Source organism: Scardinius erythrophthalmus (assembly GCF_964197995.2).
Source record: "Scardinius erythrophthalmus genome assembly, chromosome: 6".
In the NCBI taxonomy this organism is placed as follows: domain Eukaryota; kingdom Metazoa; phylum Chordata; class Actinopteri; order Cypriniformes; family Leuciscidae; genus Scardinius; species Scardinius erythrophthalmus.
Window position 1 is genome coordinate 12791232 of NC_138226.1, and position 23170 is coordinate 12814401.

A 23170-nucleotide genomic window follows, 5' to 3' on the forward strand; every position below is an offset into this window, starting at 1 on the left:
CCCTCAGCATAGTATTTTATGTAATATGACTTGATTATTCTTTGGGCTGATAACCTAGAGTACATATAAGCACAGTATTGTTATAGTCTTACTTTGCTACATTACTTTTAAAGGGATAGTTAGACCAAAAATGTTGAATGCAAAAATAAATGTTTGCTCACCCTCAAGTTGTTCCGAACCTTTATGGATTTCTTTTACTGAACAAAAAAATTGATATATTGAAGAATATATAGTTAGCCAAACTGTTGATGGGCCACATTGACTTTCATAATATGGAAAAAAAAAAATACTGGATGGAAAAAAAGTCAATGTGGTTAAACAGTTTGGTTACCCACATTCTTCAAAATTTTCTTCTTTTGTGTTCAGCAGAAGAAATAAATTCATACAGATTTGGAGCAACATGAGGGTGAGTTAATGATGACAGCATTTTCATTCTTGGGTAAGCTATAAACCGAGGTGGCCTCCCCGATTGCAGCAACTTCCATTTTTACTACATAGGTATATTTTACGTAAATTCCCCAGGAAATGACGATTTTGTTCATTTCAACACATGGGATGGAAACACTGCTTTATTCGCTAATGTGTTATACGATATTACAATTTTGCGCATAAGTTAAATTCGTAACTTTGGATGGAAACATAGCTTCAGAAATCGCCAGTAAATTTCAGAAATAATTACAAAGAACACAATGAATTAAACGAGAAATTATGATGTATAAATATTAAAATAATATTTTCTTGTAAAACAAGAATAATTGTTTACAGTGAAGGTGGTTCTGTTTGCAGTGTAAATTTACAGCATCTTGCACCGCCACCATTTTTTATTTTTTTTTCCTGGATACTTGTATTCGGAAAGGCAGTATGTCATGGAAGTATTTACAGACCTGGTTAGACTTTATTAAAAGCTGTCAAATGGAAGAGAAGGTCAGATATCAGTCACCTCCTTCTTTCATTGGCTCCCGCGTCCTCACGGATCCTGTACCTCCCCGCAGCTGTAAGCTCACTTCTGAGGGAATTCAGTCTTATCACTGCACTGCGTTCCTCTGCTGGTGTGGAGAGGTCTGGACATTAAAGTGTGATTTATTCCACTAATATCCTCAGGTCAGTGGCAACTACAGCAAGGTCAGCATAACAGTGATGCCTGCTGGGTCTTTTCTGAAACTCTGATTCTTAGAAAAGCTTGTGAAACCACAAAAACTCACCTCTAAAGTTAGTTGTTCAACAGTTGTGTAAGTTTTGTAATGGTGTTTTGTCCTTTAATTTTAAAGTATGTGAAAAAGGCCATGATGGGTGGTTTCTAAACACGCTGATAAGGCAGCTTTACACAGTCTCTACATTGGAGTTTTGATCACTCTGTCAGTGATTCATTCATTCATTCATTCAAAAATCATTTGATGACTCTACATTATCCCACTTATTACACCAAATAAATAAATAATATTTGTTTCAAACACACAATTATTGTAATATATGTAATGTGCACATTTGGTTTAATCACCGAAACACGAAAATCTTCTTTCAATTTAGTACTTTTAACAATCAGTTAAACAATGCAAGAAACATGTTTCAAATCAGCCTTGTTGCTGAAATAATTACAGTAATACAGTTGCCACATTGGAAAATACACTTACATTACCTAACTTATGTAATTGAATCCATAATGTTTGTAATAGAATCTATCTTGTGTGTTATTATCAAAAGGTGTTTAAGGAAGTTATGAAACTGCCATAAGGTTTTGTGCTAGAACAGAGTTTGCTGGCAATACAGTAAATGTTCTCACTGTGCCATATGACGGAATCTGTACTGTAGTTGACCTTTACCAGATGAAGGGTGAGTTACAGTAATGTGACAGTCTCTATCATGGTAATCTGTTTACAGCATCACATACTGTACCATACTGTAATGTAAAATGCTGTATTTGATGCCATCTGCCTCCCTTACTGATGCATCTCTGATCAATCTGATGTTATAGAGTCATTGTCATAATCACTGTAAAAAAGAATTCATTACATTTGGTTGTTGTCCATATCGGAAATTGCAAACAAGTTCTATGGAAACTAAAAGAGCTAGATAGTAAGAGCTTAATGAAAGGCAGTTATTGTGATTGAAACATTTATATAAATGAAACACTTATTTTGTGTTGTGAAAAGGATACTTTGTGATTTTATGTATTGTACTAACTCAATTGAAAATATGCTAAAATGTTTGAAAAAAGTGCACTTTTGATTGTCTGTTGTGAGTTTTGAGAATGTACACCTTACTTGTGAAAATAGAACCAAAGCAAAAAAAAAAAAAAAAAAAAAAAAAACTGTACTAATATTAATACTGAAGTCTATGAGATCATTTCCCCCTCAGTCAATAACTGAGATGGCAAGATGGCACCAGCTGTGTTTGTATGAAATGAGAGAACTAGTCCATGGTATGATACTGTCAGGTGCCTGTGCTTTATGTGCTTTAAATTGGCCATTCATGAGTTTGTGTTCTTTTGTACTTCTTTTTATGGTCTTTGTAGTTCTACCAGAAAGACTCGGGAGAGTTATTTCAATAAACCATACATTTATTGACAGCTCAGCAAGCTGATAAGCTACAAAGTCATTTGGCGTAGGCCCTGTCCGTAGTGCATAATCCGAGAGTATCGGATCTGCAATTCCTGCCTAAAGATGAAGGCAGGGGCGCAGCCGACCCCCCCTGGGAGGTATAGAAGGGACCATCCTGGTGGTGGTGGGGAGGATGGGGGTAATCGTCGCTTCAGTATCTGCGAACTCAAACATGTGTAAGTACCGTGCTTTTATACAGTGAGCATAAGAATATGATTGGATAGAAGTGAAGGCAATAAGTGACGTAGTAATTGAGTCTTCCCAGCAGAACTTATGCTAAAGCTTTCATTTCTTTTGTTTATGCTTATTAGTTCCAGGTGTTTCTTGTTATCCTATTGTTTCCTCAGTTATTTAACCGTGTTTCAGTCTTGCCAGTGGTTGATTATTGTTGGTTCATGGTGCTATAAGTCAAGTGCTACGTTTCATGTCATTGTGTTTCCCAAGTCATGGATATGCATCAAGTTTTAAACCATTAAACACCTTTTTACTGTATTAAGATCCAGACTCTTGCTTGACTTTTGAGGTCACGTCATGGATACAAGAGATATGTAGTATGTTGTCTTGTAGCGGTCAAATAAACAGTTAAACTGCCATTATACAAAAATATTTGACTGTTCAATGTTATGACTGACCAATAAACACTTAGTATTCCAGACAGCCCTGTAATAATGGAAGGCTAATTGTAATTCCTTCAGGATATTTATTCAGGTTGACTAATCCAAAAGCATGAACTATAAAATTATAAAGCATTTTAAACTTTTTTTCCCCTTTGCTTTACAGATGGAGTAAACATGACTCATGTTAATGGTCAGTGTCAATAACTACATTTTCCATTAAAAAACAAAACAAAAAAAAACAACATAAATTGCCTGTTGATGGATGCAGTATTTTTGAAAATAAACCTAAGAACTTTTCTCATGATAAGGTGCCTGAGCAGCGTTCACTTACATGAGTCACAAAACACATAGGAGTCGATATTTCCATCTCAGGCAGGCCAGTCCCCTCTCTTTCACTGCCCTGTGCTGGCAGGCACAGAGAGAAGTACCCAGAGACGAGATAAATCACTACCTTTCTGCTGCTTGGCAGGGGGTCCTTTCTAAAATGCATATAATTAAGCTGGGTTGAACAAACAGCCATTATTTAGTTGTCAGAACATCATTTTGAAATTCATGAAATGGAGAGAAAGGGAGAGAGAGAGGAGAGAGAGAGAGCAGAAGAGATGATTAAGAGTCACTCTGTCCTCTCATCTCGATATGTAGTCCCTCAGGAGCCAGCTGGAGTTTGCTCAGCCTTTATTCACTCACTCACTTATGTTCACAGTCACACACAGTCTCACACACACACACACACACACACACACACACACACACACACACACACACACACACACACACACACACACACACACACACACACACACACACACACACACACACACACACACACACACACACACAAACATACACATATACTCTCAGGCCTGTTGCATTCTAAGGGGTCACTCATAGAACGCATTTTTACATTTAAAGAAATAGTGAGATGGAGAACAGCGAAATTATTAGAACACGCAGGGTTTTTTGTTACGAGACACATTGCAATCGTAAAAAAGGTTTACAACACTGTTCTGCTAATTTGAAGTTTCTGTCTGTTTGAAGTTATTTATTTATTTACATTTTTTTAAGTCGTAGTTTTTAGAATTTTAATTCTTTATTGCCCCCTTAAGTCAATATTTATTCATGTCATATTCATTAATTTAAGTACATTTTGCTTTATTCATTTACTGACTAAAACTAAAATCTAAATTAGTTGACAAAAAATTACAAAAAATTATTTTAGTTAATGAGAAAAGTGCAAAAGTACATATAATTTAATATATAGTTTAAATGTATATCAACAAAAATAACATGTGAAAACTCTATTAATATTGTCTCTATTATATTAATATTGAGCTCTGCTTTGTAATACACATTGTCCATGTTGGCTGTTACCTCAAACAGCAATTCCCTACAGTGCAATTCCCCCAAAATAGTGGACATGAACAAACCAGTGAACAATAATGGTAAACCTAGCCTGATCCTATTAGCCAGTCTTTAATTATTTATCCAGGTTTGCGCAGATTGTCAACCCTCTGGGAGAAATTAAAAAGTTAACAGGCACTTTGGAAAATTATGTTCTGATGCCTCTTTCAAGGGGCTTAGGAATAAAGGACTGTTCCATCTTGTTTCATAATTAGCCAGGGCCTTGTTTCCTTTTTGGATTAGCATGGCAATTGATATTTGCATTGCTGTTAGAGGGGCATGCTAAAAGCACAATGTTGTGGTTGAAAGTGGAATCAAAAGAATCACACATGCTTATCAAGCTACTAAACTATTTTTAAATCATATTGCGATGGCTGGCCTGAAAACATTCATTGTATGCACAACATAAACCCATGATGGCTGTGGTTTGAGATTTTATGAAATCTGGGATAGTCTATGGACCCTGATCTTAATGCTACACAGGCATCCACTGAAAAGTAATCTAATCTTTTCAGGAGGAAAGTACACAGGCCATGTGGACAAAAAAGTGAAAGTGTCACAACCGTAATCGGCCTGGTTCTTGCAGTGAGAGGAAACTCTGAATGTACTATGTTTTCAAATCACAAAAGTTTCCTAGGCATTTATTGTTCATAGCAATAATTCAACAAAAGAGTCATAAATAAATGTAAAAACCCTAAAAAGACTATAAATGCACAATAAAGTTCAGACTGTACACTCAGTATGATGAATCATATCCAAATCAATAAGTCAACAGTACTTTACTCTCCACCAATACTAATGCAATACACATGCAATGCATCTGCTTCAGTCCACAAATAACTGTATCTTTCAAGTTCAATTAGGTGTAGCCCTTAAAGCTGAGTCATCCACCATAGCTCCGCCTCCACAAAGCTTTCTCAATGAGGTTTATAATACCCTTCATATAGCCTGGAAATCCAGACCTAAATCTAAAAGATTAAGGGTCTGGCGTCAACTAATGAAAATCGGCCAGCTCGAGGGGCGGCACCAAGCATGCATTTGAAAATCTCACTGCACGCAATTGGATAACACTACGACCAATCACAACCATAAACCCCATACGCTTAGCTACCAGCGGAGCTAACTGGTAGATTAGACTCTTACCATATCCGGTCGGCAAAACAGCCAAAACGCTCTTCTTGCAATAGAACGATTCGAGCGCCGTCTTCTGTTCCTCTTTTAGAGAAAAAGTCTAAGTCTTTCATTGTAGCGGCCAAAGCCGTTTCAAACAAATGGTGTTCATCCATAGCCATCTTGCAATGTTTACTAATGACTTCGACGTCGCAGCGCTGTCGTCATCTCGCCTCTGGCCCGCCTATATCAGATAACCCGATGTGATTGGTGCAGCTCAGATAGAGGGGCATATTTAATGAGCATCATTACTCGACACCAGAGTAACTCGCTGAGCAAATTCAGCTTGTGCTCTCGCGAGAACTCTGGATTACCAGGGTACCCTTCATATATAATAGCACTCCTTTTCATCTCGATGGCAGTTGCAACTTGCAATGTTACTTCAAAAGTTTGTTTTCGCATTAATAATAATAATAATAATAAGAAGAAGAAATGTTTCTTGAGCACCAAATCATATTCGAATAATTTCTGAATGAAATCATGTGACACTGAAGACTGGAGTAATGGCTGTGGAAAATTCAGCTTTGTCATTTCAGGAATATATCCCAATAGAAAACTGTTTTTTCTCATTGTAATAATTTTTCACGATATTACTGTTTTTACTGTATTTTTGATTAAATAAATGCAGCCTTGGTGAGCATAAGAGACATCTTTTGAAACCTTTATAAAATAATATCCCCCAACCCCGCTGTTGAGCGTTGTGCAGCTCAAACTAGATGAGAAATACCAGTAATTATTTTGTAAACTGTAAATTGCAAGAATGTCTAGTGTACACATACAGTTTGAAAAGACAAGAACATCAAAAAGCGTTGGCAACCATATTACAGTAAATTGAATGATTTGTGTCCTTGCACGCCTCTCCTATCTCGTTTGTATGCAACCAATCAGGCAAAATGAAATGCTATTTATTCTTTCTTTAATATTATTATTTATTAGTATTTGGAGGTGAAAATAGCAAAGATGAGCAAAATACATCATCTCATGCTCCCAAGCCAAATTACAATTGAGCAGCTATAGTCTCTGAGGCAAAAGATATGTCATACATTTTTAATGTGCTGGGAGCCAGCTGAATGTCAGCCAGCCAATTCTGTTACTTCTTTGAATGTGATGGGCAGTCATGGGTTCTGTCACCACTGTTGTAAATCACAGCACAGCAAAGATATAGAAATGTATACTGCATCTTGACAAAATCCACCTGTAGGAGAACTCTGACCCCTCTCCATAAGAAGCCTGCATCATGTGCTTGTCATTCACAGTACTACTCTGATCAAATTATAAATTATATAGTCCATTTTTAAATATATTTCCCCCCATAGCAAGCTTCAATGTAGTTACAGTAGCTACTTGTAGTATGTATCGTAACTAACTGAGGAAACACTTTATTTTACAGTGTACTTGTTACACACGTTACAGTTATTAGTAATTACTATAAATTGTGCATAATTACATGCAACTAACCCTAAACCACACCCTAATCTTAACCCTAGCCCTATAGTTAATTACATGTAGTTAATTATTATTACTCAGTACTTAAATATATAATTACACTGTAACACGGACACCTTAAAACAAAGTGTAACTCTAACTGCTTTAGTTTGACTGTAGTATACTTTAAGTTATTAGCTTGTAGCTTTACAATATACTGCTTGAAGCTTTCCTAACACTGCCACCAAGCTTACTGGAATATTTTAAAGTGATTGCAAATGATTTTTATGAATAATTCACCCTGTTTGTCAGTTGTTGTGGTGTTAATTGTTGTTGGTAACACTGGCAACTTGAGATATCTCACAGATAACACACAGCTTAGTAGAGTTATATCGCATTTCTTTTAGTTGATAAATCCTGGAGTAGGTCACAAATTCCCAGTCTGCACTAGCTGTTTCTTTCTCTTGTTTACTAAGGGAGTTCAATCCCAGCCTCCAGCTCTCATAAGCCTATTGTTTCTTCCTTCCTTCGCTCAATAGTCATTCTTCACAGAGATTACAGAAATAAGTATTATAAAAAGGCAACATAACAATGCTTTGAACCAAGCTGTTTCACACAGATATAAGCGATTCATTCTGTATGATGTCACCAGTCTCTCATTGTGTCTGAAAAACCGAATCCCACAGGTCCGAGAGCGGGGAGATAGCGGTGAGATGAGTTTCTCCAATAAAATGGTTGAAATCAGGTTGATCTGTCTATTAGCGGTTGAAAAGCCTTTGTGGTAATACAACGGCCAGGTCAGAGGGCAGTAGAATGATTATGACTGAAAATGGCACAGGGATTTTAACTATTCTAAAGGCTGATTCACAGATGCAAACAAACGACATTTCCATTATTCTAAAGCCAGCTTTTGTGTTTTGAATATTGGAATAACTTAATAAGGCAAATTAAAAAGACTGAAGTCCTGCATCCACTGTGAGAGAAAAGGAGTTTACATAATGTATGACAGGGCTCAACAACAAAGATAGACTGCTGGCCCAGGAAAGGTGTGGGAGAGTTTTGGCCAGCTGACGAAACTGGCTCTTGCAAAAAAAAAAAAAAAAAAAAAAAAAAGGTAATGTTGAGCCCTCTGCGAATAATGAAACTTAACAATTTTTAAAATGAAATTTATGATGGGCAACATGATATCATAATGATCATCGGAATGTCAAATTTAACAAATGCGTTGGAAAAATAAACAATTGTATATGTCAGTTTATAATGCAGTCATTAATGCTCATAATCAAAGGCTTAAAATTCAGATAAATCGAGCCATTTCCCCCTGCTCTATCAAAGTAGGCACACTGGTTTCTATGGATTTGGCAGGGATGCTTATACCTCATTGTCTTGGCAACAGTTTGTGATGAAGTGAGATTAGGTCAGGGTTTGATAAAAATCATACCAGACTGCTCAAACATTCTAAGACAAGATAAATGCCGATTGCAAATGGTCATTCGGTGAAAACAAACACCAACCAGCGGCAACAGGGATAACGCATTGATCCATCAAAACCCCATAACCACTGGATGTATTGTACATTGGTAGCACATTTTTTTATTATTCAGTATGAAAACTGTATTTTTACATGAAAACTACCATTCAAAAATGGATAAAAAATACTGTAAAAACAGACACTTTACAAATACTGACAATTTAAAATAGCCGTTTATACTGTTACATTTGATTCATTTAATGCCTCCTTGCTGAATAAAAGTCTTCTTTTGTCGGTCACACTACTCAATTTCTCTGTACACTTCTCTGTCACTATTAACTGCAACTTTTGCCTCAATAAACTCCCAATTACTGCTTATTAATTGTAACATAGTAGTTAAGTTTAGATATTGGGTAGGATTAAGGGATATAGAACATGGTCATGCAGGATAAGGCATTAATGTGCTTTATAAGTAGGCCTACTAATAAACAGCCAATATCCTAGTAAATGCAAGCTAATAAGCAACTAGTTAATAGTGAGAATTGCACTCTAAACTAAAGTGTTACCATTTTTTTATAGTGACCCCAAACTTTTGATCGATATAGATGGTGTCAACTCCTGCGAAGACTTCAGATGACGCAAACTCTGAATCAACATGCACCAATGCTACATTTTTCTAAATGTCATAATCATTTGTTAACAAACAAGTATTCATTACTTCTGAGGTCATTGTTTCCGCATACGTTTTTTACATTGTTTAAATTAAAACCTTTTTCGCTAACTGTGATTTTGTATATGTACATTTCTGAAATACATAACTTAGACAGTTACCTCTGATAACAGATCACTCTAAATTGCAATGTGGACTCATGCATTTTCCGTAAAGCTGCTTTGAAATGATGTGTAATTGTGAAAAGCGCTATACAAATAAATGTGAATTGAATTGAATATGTAATGCACTAAAAAGTATTGTGATTTCAGAAATTAAGGCAGCAAATAAAATTTGCTCACAGCTGCTGATCTGGAGTCAGCTTTTCCCTTTTCACTTGTAATTAAGGTTTGAATTTATCATGGTGAAATACTGTGGATTTTTCTAGTTCTTGCATTTAGCACACTGGCGTTGACACATTGTGCAGTGGTGCTCTCAAGTTCAATTCCTAGCTTATTTCTTGATCCTGTTCCTCTCTTTCTTCCCATCATTTACTATCCTGAATAAGACGTGGCAGAAATCCAAAAATAAAATTAAAATTTGGATTTTAACCTCATCTATGCGATTAATTTTAGCTTTAGTCTTGGAGGCGAGTGGCCACTTCAGAATGGTTACAGATACACACAAGCATGCTCACGAAATCTCCTTTAATCCCCAACAGAAACCTCAGAAACAATGAGAGTAAAGGCAGCTTTGTTTTGAACACAATTTGTTCCCATTAATTGGCCGCTCATCTCCTGCCGCTCCCTTCCTGCAAATCCCCAATCCTTCGTCTTAATGAGTTAGACGTGTGACAGTCAGACTGGTGCGGTTCTGAGGCAAGGGAGTAAAAAATGTCCACAGCATTCAGACCAGTACAATGGAAGCGTGCTGTTAGTGCCATTAGCATTGTTTCAGACACAGCGAGAGCTGCATGCTAAGAGAACATCTCCAGCATAGTAGCGGCCGCTGCTGAAAGGATGATCGATCTCTTTGAGCATCCGTTGCACTGAACACCCACAATGCATCTGGCCTGTCTGTCAATAAAGTGTTCAGTGAATATATAACAGGCCTTTTGATGGTATATGGCTCAAAAATAATGAGACAATGCATGTAGAAATTTTAAGATATTTTCAGTATTTGCCACAGTATATTCCTATTTTCACGATGGCCAGACATAATAAGAGATTGGTTTAAATACACAAACTTAAAGGGATGGTTCGGAGTAATTTCAACATTGGGTCCTTTGCACCCTGACCCCGAGCCAAACACCCCCCCCCCCCAGAAGCTTTTTTTCCCTTGGTCGAACATTATTAAAGTTAGATCTTATTTACAGATATCAGCCGAATGGCTTAGTGTAGGCGCTAATGGATCCAAGGTTGTATCTTGTAAATTACCCCACTAATAATGCCCGGAATGGTACCAAACTTATACAGTAGTACAAATAGGTTCTGTACTCATTAAATGAGGCATTGGAAAGTTTGTAAGTACATCAGGAGTTTATTTAAATAACACTTGCCTGATGGCTTCTGCTACCGCTAACCCGGACGTGGAGGTCACTTCCGTGATTCGGGAAAAGCACGTAATAGTCCTTTGCAAAACTCACAAGTGTAAGGGAAAAGTGGAAAACTTTTCCGAAGTGTTGACAAATTAGTGTTAACTAATAATTGTTGCAAACTGGTACTACCAACAAAATATTAGTGTATTCCTGGAACTGAGCATCATTACTACATCCTTATGCATCGCTTTCTGCCAGGACTTTTACGTGCTTTTCCCAAATCACGGAAGTGACCTCGACGTCCGTGTTAGCGGTAGCATAAGCCATCAGGCAAGTGTTATTTAAATAAACTCATGATGTACTTACAAACTTTCCAGTGGCTCGTTTTATGAGTACAGAACCTATTTGTACTACTACAGAAGTTTGGTACCATTCAGGCATTATTAGTGGGGTAATTTATGAAGCCGTATCCAGATCTGATGAAGGACATGCGTTTGGACACGACGACAACGCAGTCCTGAAGTGTCAACTAGTCTCTCCCCTGTGAAGGCCTCCTTCCCTTCCCTTTACCTCTGTACAGATAAAACGCTGTCAAAATAATTCCGGTTTGCATGGACAAGTGGAAGTGATAAAAACAATTCTGTATTATGAATTTTTAAGGCCAGGCAGGTAGTTTGTTGAAGTCAATTTTATAGAGAAAGACTACACGCCTGCTCACATATATATTCAAATGCGCATATCTATAGACTAAACACGTAATACGCATGTACATGCCATCGGCATTCTCACCAATCATGCTTTTGAAGTTTGCGTGGAGAGGATAACTTTTTCACCTTGGAACCTATTTCAAGGTTTGCGTTCTCGAACCACCAGGCACTGCTGTCGTGTAAATGAGCGGGTCTGAGAGTGCTAATTTCCTATTATTACTGTAAAGCTGCTTTGAAACAATCTATATTGTTAAAAGCGCTATATGAATGAAGGTGACTTGACTTGACTTGACTCGACCCTACCAAAGTCATATTTTCCCCCATTTAAATCACACATATCATTTTATGAGGCCCTTTTGGTAAGAACGAACAGACATTTGTTTTTTTCTTTCTGTCGACTTGAACACGTCTCCCTGATAAGTGAAAAGCCATTAGGCGGAGGTAAGATGATGTGAAGAGCCATCATCGTGATGGTGGATTCAGAGATGAGGACATGATTGCAAGAAGTCAATGAAAAGCTATAATTGCGAAATGCTGTGACTAATTATAAGAAAAGGAGCGATGTTTTCCCTCTGCGCAACTTGTAGCCTGATTGTGATTGTGTAGAGTGTCACTGTATGGTCTTGTGTCAAAAACTGCATTCATGGAAATCTCAAAGCTGTCAATGGATTGTACAGAGCTCATATGCCCAAAGACATTTGCTATTCGTAATGCTTTAACACCCATATATTATCTTTGGTCATTTGCATTGCAAACGTTGTTGCCTTTCTACCACTTCAAATACCCCAGAATCTACATAAACACTTTAATATTATGATGTATATGATGTATGTATTTACTAGGGACAGTGCTCATGAATCAACAGTCAGATACTGTAAATAAGCCAGAGTAAGATCTGTTGATCAATTTAATGATCCTTGCAGAATGAAAATATAAATTTCTTTAAAAAAAAAAAAACGATCGATAATATACTGTATGTCAAGGGTCGGCAACCTATGGCACGAGTGACAACATTGGAGGGATACACGGAGGGATAATCACTGACATGAGACAATAGCTAAGATGGTGTACTGTATGTATTGACTGTTTTTCTCAATTGCTTTGGCTCAGTTCTTAAATTAGACTTTTTTTCTCAAAACAATAAGTTCAGATCTATGAACTAATAATTTCTTGTTCACATCACATTTGAATGTATTGGCACATGGGTGCAAAGGAGTAAGTACAACTGTCTTCAGTTTGCACAATGACTAAATCATGTCTTGTTGATCAAAACTGATGAGTTGATTCTTAATGAAACTGTCACAATCTTCGCAACCTCTAAATATTCTTTCATCGTGTGAGCCATAACTAACAGCTAAATGATCTGGGCTGTGTTTCCAGATAACTATGGATCTTAGCACTTACGAGGGTTTTCTGCGAGCGACTTTACGAACGTTCGTGTTTATTTCACGTGCGTTTCACAAAAATGCACTTAGCACGATCGTTCGCAGCTGTGCTTTAAGTGCTACTTAAGAGTCGCTGTCCATTTGTCAAGTGCTGAAATGTCACCTTGTAGAATGGCTTGTAATTGTAGCACACGCTTGCAATTTTAAATGTTTAACCTAACTGTTTTCACTTGATGTGCATTTTCCACGAGGCCAATAATCTATAAAAGCACAAACCTACAAGTGGAGACACCAGCAAAATGGCTGAACCAAAAAAAAAAAAAAAAAAAAAAAGAAAATACCTTCTTTTTTTTAAGAAGAGGTTAAGGTAATTTTAGAGGAGGTGGAGCTATACAAACATATTATTTTCAGCAGGTTTAAGGGACGTCATACAAATAAACAAAAACAAAAAATCTGGGAGGATTTTGCTAGAAAACTGACTGTAACTAGTGGCATTAAAACATCAGGGAAGGAGGTCAGGAAGAAGTGGCAGGACTTTGCCAGCCTTGCTAAAAGGAAAAGGGCTCTGCAGAGGACAACATTTAATAAAACAGGTGATGGGACCAATGATGGCCAACCAAGAAATGCCCAATACATGGCTGCACTGTTAAAAATTGCTGTAGTTTTTACAGTAAATATTTACAATAGACTACTGTATTTTAAAATTTACAGTATTACTGTATTTTGCCATGTGGGAGCATGCATGTTCCTATGACTTGTGGAAACATGCTTACCGGTATGCAGTAAATGCTACTGGATATCACGCATATACCACTGTAATTTATTTTATTTATTTATGTTTTAAGAAAAAAAAAACGGTTGCAAAAGTTTTTGCTTCACAAGTCAATAACACTAAAGTAATAGTCAACTGTAATAAATACAGCCTTTTTTTAGCGAATTATTTACACCATTTAAACTCTGACATTTGATTATATAACGTACACCTCTAGTACTTTAAAACTGTTGGCTTTTAAAAAAACTCCCATGATTAAACAACGACATCGGCGTAGCGCAGTGCGTGTGATGTCATTTCGTCAATCGTCATCTTCAGTGGACATCTTGGGGGACCGTTGGGACTTTCCACGCGCTGCATCATCATCACCACTCAATTTTCGCGCTCACCTCATGCACGCTAAGTTTACCGAAGGAGGACGAGGACCTCGAATGAGAGTGAGACGACGAGGTGTGTAACGCTAGTAATTCATGCTTTAGTAGTGTAAACGTGAAATCCTGTTACATCCACAATATATTAACTATTATTTTTTTTATTTTTTTTTGTGACGTTTCAAAATTGATAATCTAGATTATTTGTCCAATTTTATGATACTGAATTTGCTTGATGAGTCCAGACACAGATGAACGATTAAGTTAGCTGGCTAACGTTAACTGTTATTTCTTCACCGTGAAAGTGTGGCCGTGCTGTCATTTTATATTAGTGCTACATTTTTGTTAACTGTTCGGTATAAAATGATTTTACATTGTTGTTGGTAGTAACGTTAGACATGTAAGCTTTTAAACATTGCAATTAAATTGTGTAGGTTTTATGCAACTAAATAGTGTTTAACTTGACTGACAAGCCATTAGCTAATGTAATAGCACGTTTTTGTTCGATTTAAGATGGTGTAATTAAGTATTTTTTTGTTTTATTTTTATGTTAATATTATTTGTAAGGGTGCTTGGTATTCATATTTGTAATTTAGTTGTTAAATAGAAAGTAGTGTAAACGTGACATTGGTATTTGCTGTGCACATGCTTTATTGCTGTGCATTTATTAGCTTGTGAAGGGTTTTTTTTTTTTTTTTTTGGGCAGTTGAACATGTTCTGTCACTTTTGTAATAATGAGAGCAGTACAATCCTGAGTTTTGTGCAGCATGTGAAATTGCATAGAAATGTGCATAAATCAGGATTTAGATGTGGTGTACCTGATTGCCCACATATTTTGTCTCTCTCAGTAAATTTCTTCTGAAGGAATGTCTGGAGCCGATAGAGGAGAACTTCACAAGTTGATGGAGGTCACATATTACCGTCAGCGCCACCTCCACCACTGTCTGAACTAAAGAACTCATGGCCTTACCTGTTTTGTCTGAAGGGGATCTTTTTACATTTCCAATTGCTTACTGAAAATCATGGAGAGCATTGAAGGGAAAGGAAAGAGGATTCTAAGATTTTTTCAAGAAAAGCCAACAAACAATGTGGTGTGTGCTGTTCTGTCGAAGTATCAAGAGGGAAATTCTATGGTCCTGTGCATCTTGCAACTCTTAATGGCCCATTTTAAAGAGAGAACAGAATCCCTTATAATTGAAGCTGATGTAAGTATAACATTTAGATTTTTAATGTGTTAAAGATTTCATTGAAATGCTAAATTAATTTTTGTTTTTCTTAGGCAGCAGCAACTTCAGCCGACATGGAAAGAGAGGGATTACCGGATTCACCCGCACTGATCATCCAAGGTTTTTTGCTTTACTTTGTGTCTGTGTCTCCATCATATAAACTTTTCTTTTCCCTCTAGCTTTTAAATGGATAACTGTTTGTCCTGTACTGTTTTTTTTCTTCTCACTTTAATGGCCATTTTAAAAATACAATTTTGCCTCCTCTGTTCCTGTATTCTATTTCACAATTCTATTCTCATTCCTATATTCCTTCCATAGTTAGCTCTCTCTGTGCCCTGTTTTTTTTTTTTATCTCTGAACCATTCTCTCTCATTAGTAACAAAAATCCTTATTAGTAACATTAATCTTCATTGTAAATCCATAGTTTATAGTGTCTTTATCTAAAAATAAAAAATTACATCATGATTTACTCACCCACAAGCCATCCTAGGTGTATATGACTTTTCTCTTTCAGACAAATGCAATCAGTTATTTTAAAGAATGTCCTGGCTCTTCCAAGCTTTATAATGGCAGTGAATGGAGGATGAGATTTTAAAGCTCTAAAAAGTGCATCATCCATCATAAAAGTAATCCAGGAAAAAGTAACTCCAGGGGGTAAATAAAGGCCCTCTGAAGCGAAGCAATGTGTTTGTGTAAGTAAAATATACATTGTTAAACAAAAGTCGACTTATGCCAAAAGAAAGTAACTCCTGACATGATGTATAGTGTAAGCTTTAACGCCTCTCGTGGTTCAAACAAATAGGGCTGTGTAACAAACTTAAGGTCTTCTCTTATATCGATTCGAAATCCTCAGAAATTTGTCTTTAAAAATTATTGTTTTAGACTTCTAATTCGAGTCTTTTTTTTTTTGCTCTATCCTCTGCACTTACGTGTTCTTCGTTGCGTCAGGTCAGAGTTCACTCTTTCGCCATAAATATGCTGAAAGCTAGATATTTTAATTTAAATGGTTTTAAATATGGATATTTTTCTTAAACAAATGCATCGCTTCACTTCAGAAGGCCTGAGTCATGTGGAGTACTTTTATGATCGATGGATGCACTTTTTGGGCTTCAAAATCTTGGCCGTCATTCACTACCATTATAAAGCTTGGAAGAGCTAGGACATTTTTTTAATATAACTCCGATTGCAATTGTCTGAAAGAAGAAAGTAATTTACTCCTATGATAGCGTGAGTAAATCATGGTAATTTTCACTTCATTTCATTCTTTTCAGACTATCCCTTTATCATGAGCTACCCATGAACCATACTTTTACAACACTTATTAATCTATGCTCTGCCGTATTTTATTTTTATTTTTTATAGGTGAATCCATGACCCCAAGCAAGTGGATGTCAGTCGAAAGGGAAGTTGTCCTGGGCCCATTTTCAGAGTCATTTGTTGAGGGCCTGGCAGCGTTGTTTGCGACCTATTACAACTTAAATCTTGCTTATCAGGATGACGCTGCATGCACGCTGGAATTTATTCAGAGGTATTTCAGAGCATAAAATCTTACTCTATATTTATTGTGGACTTTCAAATTTTCTTGACTTTTTTTTTTTTTAGGTTTTCAATTTAGGATAGTTTATCAGGATTAGATATTTTATGGAAAAGTTTTCAAATGAACAAAAAAAAAATTTGCTAACCACACACTGAATAGAGAATTATTTTCATGAATAACTAAATCTAAAATTACTAAAATTAAATCTGTATAATAATGATATAATCTGTACATTTTGTTTATTGCAAACATGGAAGGCTAAATATTTTTATATTAAAATTTTGGATAAAATTAAATATGACCCTAACTCTTCATTAATTGAAATTAAATGTAATTTATGAGTTGTCTGACAAATTTTGTATTTTATTGTTTAAGTGTATACTGTTTTTTTGATAATTGGATGTTGTGTGTTTTTTTTTTCCACAGAGGACTTGTGGGCATTAACCTGGAAACTGGATCAAAAGTTGCTGCTGGAAACAAGAAAATGCATGAAATGAACCCATATGTATGCACACTGTTACGGAAACTATGGACTTTGAATGGCTTGCCATTTAAACAAAAGTATTCCAATGGAATTGATACAAGAGACTCTGACCTGATTTCCAAGTTCATGATTGATGTTCAATACATTCTTGCCTTTTTTTATGGATTTGGCAAATTAAAGGTAGGCACAGTTCAAACCATTTCTTTTGTTTATGACTGAAGTTCAGTCACACTTTAGGGATGTGTGCCTTGTATAGTTGATACTTAAAGGATTAGTTCACCTCAAAATGAAAATTTCCTGATAATTTACTCATCCCAATGCCATTCAAGATGTTCATGTCTTTCTTTCTTCAGTGGAAAATAAAGTTTTTTGAGGAAACCATTTCAGGATTTGTATCCACACAATGGATTTCAATCGCAACCAATATGTTGAAGTCCAAATCAATGCAGTTTCAAAGGGCTTTGAAGTGCTTCAAACGGCTCTGCACGATCCCAGCTGAGAAATGGGGTTTTATCTAGCGAAACGATCTGTAATTTTCTAAATAAAATAAAAATGTATATACTTTTTAACCACAATTGTTCGTCTTGTGCTGGTCTGCTACGCGCCATGCATTACGTCATCACGTTGGAAAGGTCACGGGTCACGTCATCGGTCTAAGTTATTTGTCTGTGTATTCCGGTTCAAAAAGGTAGGGAAGGGCGAAAAATGTATCTAATTTTCTCCTCCAACTTCAAAATCGTCCGACATTTTTGTTTTAGTTTTTTCGTGACCTTTCCAATGTGATGAAGTAATACGTAGCGCATCTCGGAGATGGTACAAGATGTGCATTTGTGGTTAAAAAGTATATATTATTTTTTTAATGACCAACAGTTTCGCTATACAAGACCCTATTCCTCAGCTGGGATCGTGCAGAGCCGTTTGAAGCACTTCAAAGCCCTTTGAAACTGCATTGATTTGGACTTCAACATGTTGGTTGCGATTGAAATCCATTGTGTGGATACAAATCCTGAAATGTTTTCCTCAAAAAACGTTATTTATTTTCCACTGAAGAAAGAAAGACATGAACATCTTGAATGGCATTGGGATGAGTAAATTATCAGGAAATTTTCATTTTGAGGTGAAATAATCCTTTAAGTGCCGCTGTTCTCAGTGGTTCTTTCCAAGGCTAAAGCCTTTCATTTAATCTCCATTTTTGTTTCTCCCAATATATTTTGGAATCTGGTGCTTATGTTAAATAGCCATTATTGCACAATAAATTTGTTATATTAATGAAAACCTGTTATTGTGAGTTTTATTTGACAAAGGCTGAAACTTACAGCAAACGTACACACAAAGCAGTGAAAAATCTCAAATGTAGTTAGTGAATTGAATTCCACAGCAAATGCTCTAATTTACTGTAAAATGTATAGCAGTACATGTAAGTTCATTGTTGCTCTTGTAATTTCACTTGCATTCACAAACATTATTTCGACTGTAATTTTAGTTACAGCTGTAAAAACAATTTTACAGCATATATAAGGCAGTGTGCTGTGTTTTTTACGGTACAATTGTAGTTAATGATTTACAGTGCTCTTGTAAATTTTACAGTCTTACTGGCAACCAAAGTTGCCAGTAAGTTACTGTAAATTTTACAGTACAATTGTAGTTAATGATTTACAGGACTCTTGTAAATTTTACAGTACAATTGTAGGTAATGATTTACAGGACTCTTGTAAATTTTACAGTACAATTGTAGGTAATGATTTACAGGACTCTTGTAAATTTTACAGTACAATTGTAGTTAATGATTTACAGGACTCTTGTAAATTTTACAGTCTTACTGGCAACCAAAGTTGCCAGTAAGTTACTGTAAATTCTACAGTAAATTTTTTACAGTGTGGTTTTCGTGCATGTCAGCAAGTCATTGACAGATTTTTTTTTTGTTCATCCCTATTTTTCCCAGTCTTTGAAGCATATTACATCTTTTATTTTATTTTTTCATTCCTTTATTTTGATTAAAATTATTAGATTAAATTATTTATATTTTTTTGTTTTGTTTTCTGACCTTTTTATTTTATTTATACATTAATTTAACAAAAAAAAAAGAGTAATAAAGTGTACAGTAAAGTACAATCAAAACCTTATATTATAATCACATTGCATTTGAATAAAGTTAAAGGTGTAATCTGCCGGTTGTCCTGTAGGTGACCTCATAACTCTGTCTTCTTACGATGCACTTGGGGATTTACGATTACTCCAGAGCACTCGTAGATCTACGATGATTTTCAAGTGCTACTTAAGTTACGGTGCTTTTGGGAAACGGACCGTAATATTAAGATCAGTCGTACGATCGTTTTTACGATCTACTTAGGCACGATGCTTTTGGGAAATGCAGCCCACTTCAGTTATCAAAATCTGTCAGACATATTTTATTCCATAAATAATTATGACATGGAATGTTTGTAATATTTGCTAAATTGGCAAATGGAAGAGCAATAGGAAGATAAATAAGAAGATATTTATGTGTTAGAGAAAGAATAGAGTATGTAAAAATTAACAAGCAACTGAGAATTTTCAGTTTACATGTAACACATTTCTGAAAAAAAAAAAAAAAAAAAAGATCCGTATATACATATGTTATATACATATGTATATATATGTTCATATTGTTTTACTACATTATTGACACTTCCCAGTCAATTTTTACCTATGTCTAAGCTGTATTTTAAAAGCTCAATGTGATCCACAAGAGCATTCAGATAGACATTCTTGAATAGAAAACACCAGGTGTAAAGTCCAGGGGTCAGAAAGTAAAAGTCCTGTCATATATTTAATTCCACCCATGAACTCAGCCAGCTGATTTCACTAATTAGTTTTATCTCCTGGCTGTGCTAATAGTAAAACTGTGCTAATTAGCAAATCCAGGTGATTGGAGCAAAATACTGAGGAGGACTTTTACTTTCTGAACCTGGACTTTGCTACTCTGGAAAACACTTAGTGTCAACAAAAAAAGTAGGGGGAAAAAATGAAATTTGTATAACAAATATTTCCATGGTGAAAAAAAACATCTAAACATTTTGACCAGTGTGGCTCACACAATGACAAAAACACGTTTTATTTTGGTGCCTTACTAACTGACTCAATAACTGGGTTTGAAGCATGAATTAAATGTTTTGGGTGAGTAATAGATTTTGCAGACATGTAATGTAGTTCCAGCAAACAGTTGTGACAATTGCACTTACAGTTTAGAGAATGTTCTGACTGTTTCGAAAAATGTGCCAAAGTGATTGAGAAAAAAGTGTAATTTAAAAAATGTCCCTCAAACTCCTAAAATATGTTCAATATGCATGCTTTAGTTCTCTGCAAACAAATACAATAGAAGAAAAGACCAATCACAATTCAGTATGCAAATATTGTAAGGATGTCACAGCTTACATGTCTATGAGTATATTTTGAGTTGTCAATGAATTGCATCTAAGCAAAGCTTAAAGCCTGCATGGATAGATCATGATAGATAGATAGATAGATAGATAGATAGATAGATAGATAGATAGATAGATAGATAGATAGATAGATAGATAGATAGATAGATAGATAGATAGATATTAGCTCAGCCATTTTATGGTTCTAGCATTTTACCCCGCAGAAAAGTAAATTAAATTTGACCCCACGCCACAGTAAATCATCCTCTATCCGGAAATGGCCAAGAACCAACAGCACTTTGTTAAGCCATGACCACGTGTAGTGTTTTATTGATCTGTCTTACCACTTCCTCAATAATCCATTTGCATAAAGAGTGTTTCTGGTTGACATAAATCAGAGAACAACGCACAGCACGGATGAGCTCTGCTGACAAGAACACTGTTGTTCTTACTAGAGCCAGGACATTAATAGGTATGAGTACATATCTCATGAGATGCTGTAACTTAGCAAAGCACATCTCACAAGAAGCAGCGAGCAAAGAATATTAAGTCAGTTTTTTAATAACAATAAATACAACCATATGGTTTTTAAAGGATCAGTTTTTGAAGTGTAATTTGATATTAAAATAAGAAAATATTCATATTCCAATTCAAACCAAGGTCCATGCACAGCCTGGTAGGTGCAGGTCGATAGCAGGAACAGATTTAAATGACACACTGTTAACTTTACTCTTTTATTTTATTCAAAGCGAGCAACGCGTTTCGCATATAGCGTCCTCAGGTTCGCTCCTGAGAAAATATTCATATTTCAAACTTTATCGTCTAAAATAACTAGATTCCGGCAAACGGCTGTACGCATCAATTTACGACTTTAAAGTTTTAAATATGAATATTTTTCTTACACAAACGCTTCGCTTCACTTCAGAAGGCCTTTATCAACCCTGGACAGAGACAAGACGGACAGAGACGAGAGAACTCAGGGTATATGCATTGACCCAACAAGGGGAAAAATTAGATAACTGATTAACATCAGGTGAACTAAATGACTAATGAATACAGCAATCAATGGAACAAACTAGAAACTGGGTCACATGACAAGAAAGACAGACAAAGTAAACATTTTACACATGCAGCCTTTACACATGCAGTTCTTACAGTTGTCTCAGCACATTAAAGTGGTATAAAGATTTTTTCTGTAAAAATTACACACTTCCCCTTCAACATAAATTACGGCTAGTGCAGTGTTTCTCCCTTCACATCCTCCTAGGAAGTCCCTACTTCCTGCTTACAAGTTTGAAAGTCAGCTTTGGTTGGAAAACATGGAGTTTTCTGTGTAGTTCTTTCTCTATCTAACTTCCCGACAAAGGCAGGAAGCAAAGTGCTTACAAAAATTGTGCAGTTTTACAAAACTTTTATGATCAATACCATTTCACCCCTCACATAGCTGCACATCTCAGAAAGTCTATAATAAGCCTTCCAAGTGTAGTCTGAAATATCATAATTACAAATTGCATGCACATGAATGAACAAGCTAAGTCATATTGTGGGACAATTATTTGTTAGATACCAGGCATACATAAATCATTCAGGTTGCATAAATATGATGCAGGTGCATTTCTCCCTGGTAATCATAGCTTTATTATCATTCCGACATGATTTGAAGGCAGAATATGACTCCATGTTGAACACTCAGACATTTGCTATGCATATAAGGAAAGAAGTCTAGTCTTCATTTTTTTTTTATTATTATTATTATTTAAAAAATGCCATGATAACATTTTATTTTAGGCTTTGTCCTAGCTGCTAGAAGAAGCTTATAACTCTGGGGATGGGTAAGACACAATTCAAAATGCTGACAGCAGGTTTTGCTCTCACTGACTGGAGTATTTCCCATTGGATTGAGAAAAGTTGCCAGATACTTGGTTGAATTTGGGCTGCTGATTGCAGGAAGCGAAAGATTGGTATCTCACCCTTGGGTAACTAGTGCTTGTGCCTGCTTGAGCAGGAGGACTATAAAGCCAGATGGGGAAATCGTGATTCGCCACACTCGCGGTTTTGCCCTTTGCGGCCAGCATATAGCATCAATAATAACACCTTATTTCTGTCATGTCAAAACATGAAAGTGTGTCTGGAAGAGATTGATGACTGTCATAAATCAATGTCTGGAAATGTACATGCCCGACTGTAGGGGGAATAAATACCATACGCTAACTCATACAAACATACACACATTGCACGGCCTCTTTTAGATTGAATGATGCCCTATTTATAGATGCAATCTTTGTTGAGAATCTCTAGTCTGAAGTTCTTGGCAAACAGTTTACATTAATCAAATTCTGTTCTTCCTTGCTACTCTTAAACTTCCACATGTCAGTTTCTAAAGTTCCCCCTATGCTTTTTATTAGAAAAATATTTATACA

At 35.9% G+C, this 23170-nt stretch overlaps 1 protein-coding gene across 1 annotated transcript; it reads left to right on the plus strand.

Annotated features, from left to right (window-relative positions):
• The first annotated feature begins 14048 nt into the window (after positions 1-14048).
• Positions 14049-18593, plus strand: LOC308691916 (uncharacterized protein). The gene is made up of 5 exons (XM_081367516.1): positions 14049-14181; positions 14951-15307; positions 15382-15448; positions 16691-16856; positions 17292-18593. The coding sequence occupies exons 2-5, from the start codon at positions 15125-15127 to the stop codon at positions 17566-17568; spliced, it is 693 nt and encodes a 230-aa protein (XP_081223642.1). The 5' UTR covers positions 14049-14181; positions 14951-15124; the 3' UTR covers positions 17569-18593.
• Positions 18594-23170: the final 4577 nt, after the last annotated feature.

Bases quoted from the DNA above. Each gene is read 5' to 3' on its own strand.
- LOC308691916 (XM_081367516.1), top strand. From the start codon at position 15,125: ATGGAGAGCATTGAAGGGAAAGGAAAGAGGATTCTAAGATTTTTTCAA. The intron at 15,308-15,381 runs GTAAGTATAACA...TGTTTTTCTTAG, and splicing joins CCCTTATAATTGAAGCTGAT to GCAGCAGCAACTTCAGCCGA. The intron at 15,449-16,690 runs GTTTTTTGCTTT...TATTTTTTATAG, and splicing joins ACCCGCACTGATCATCCAAG to GTGAATCCATGACCCCAAGC.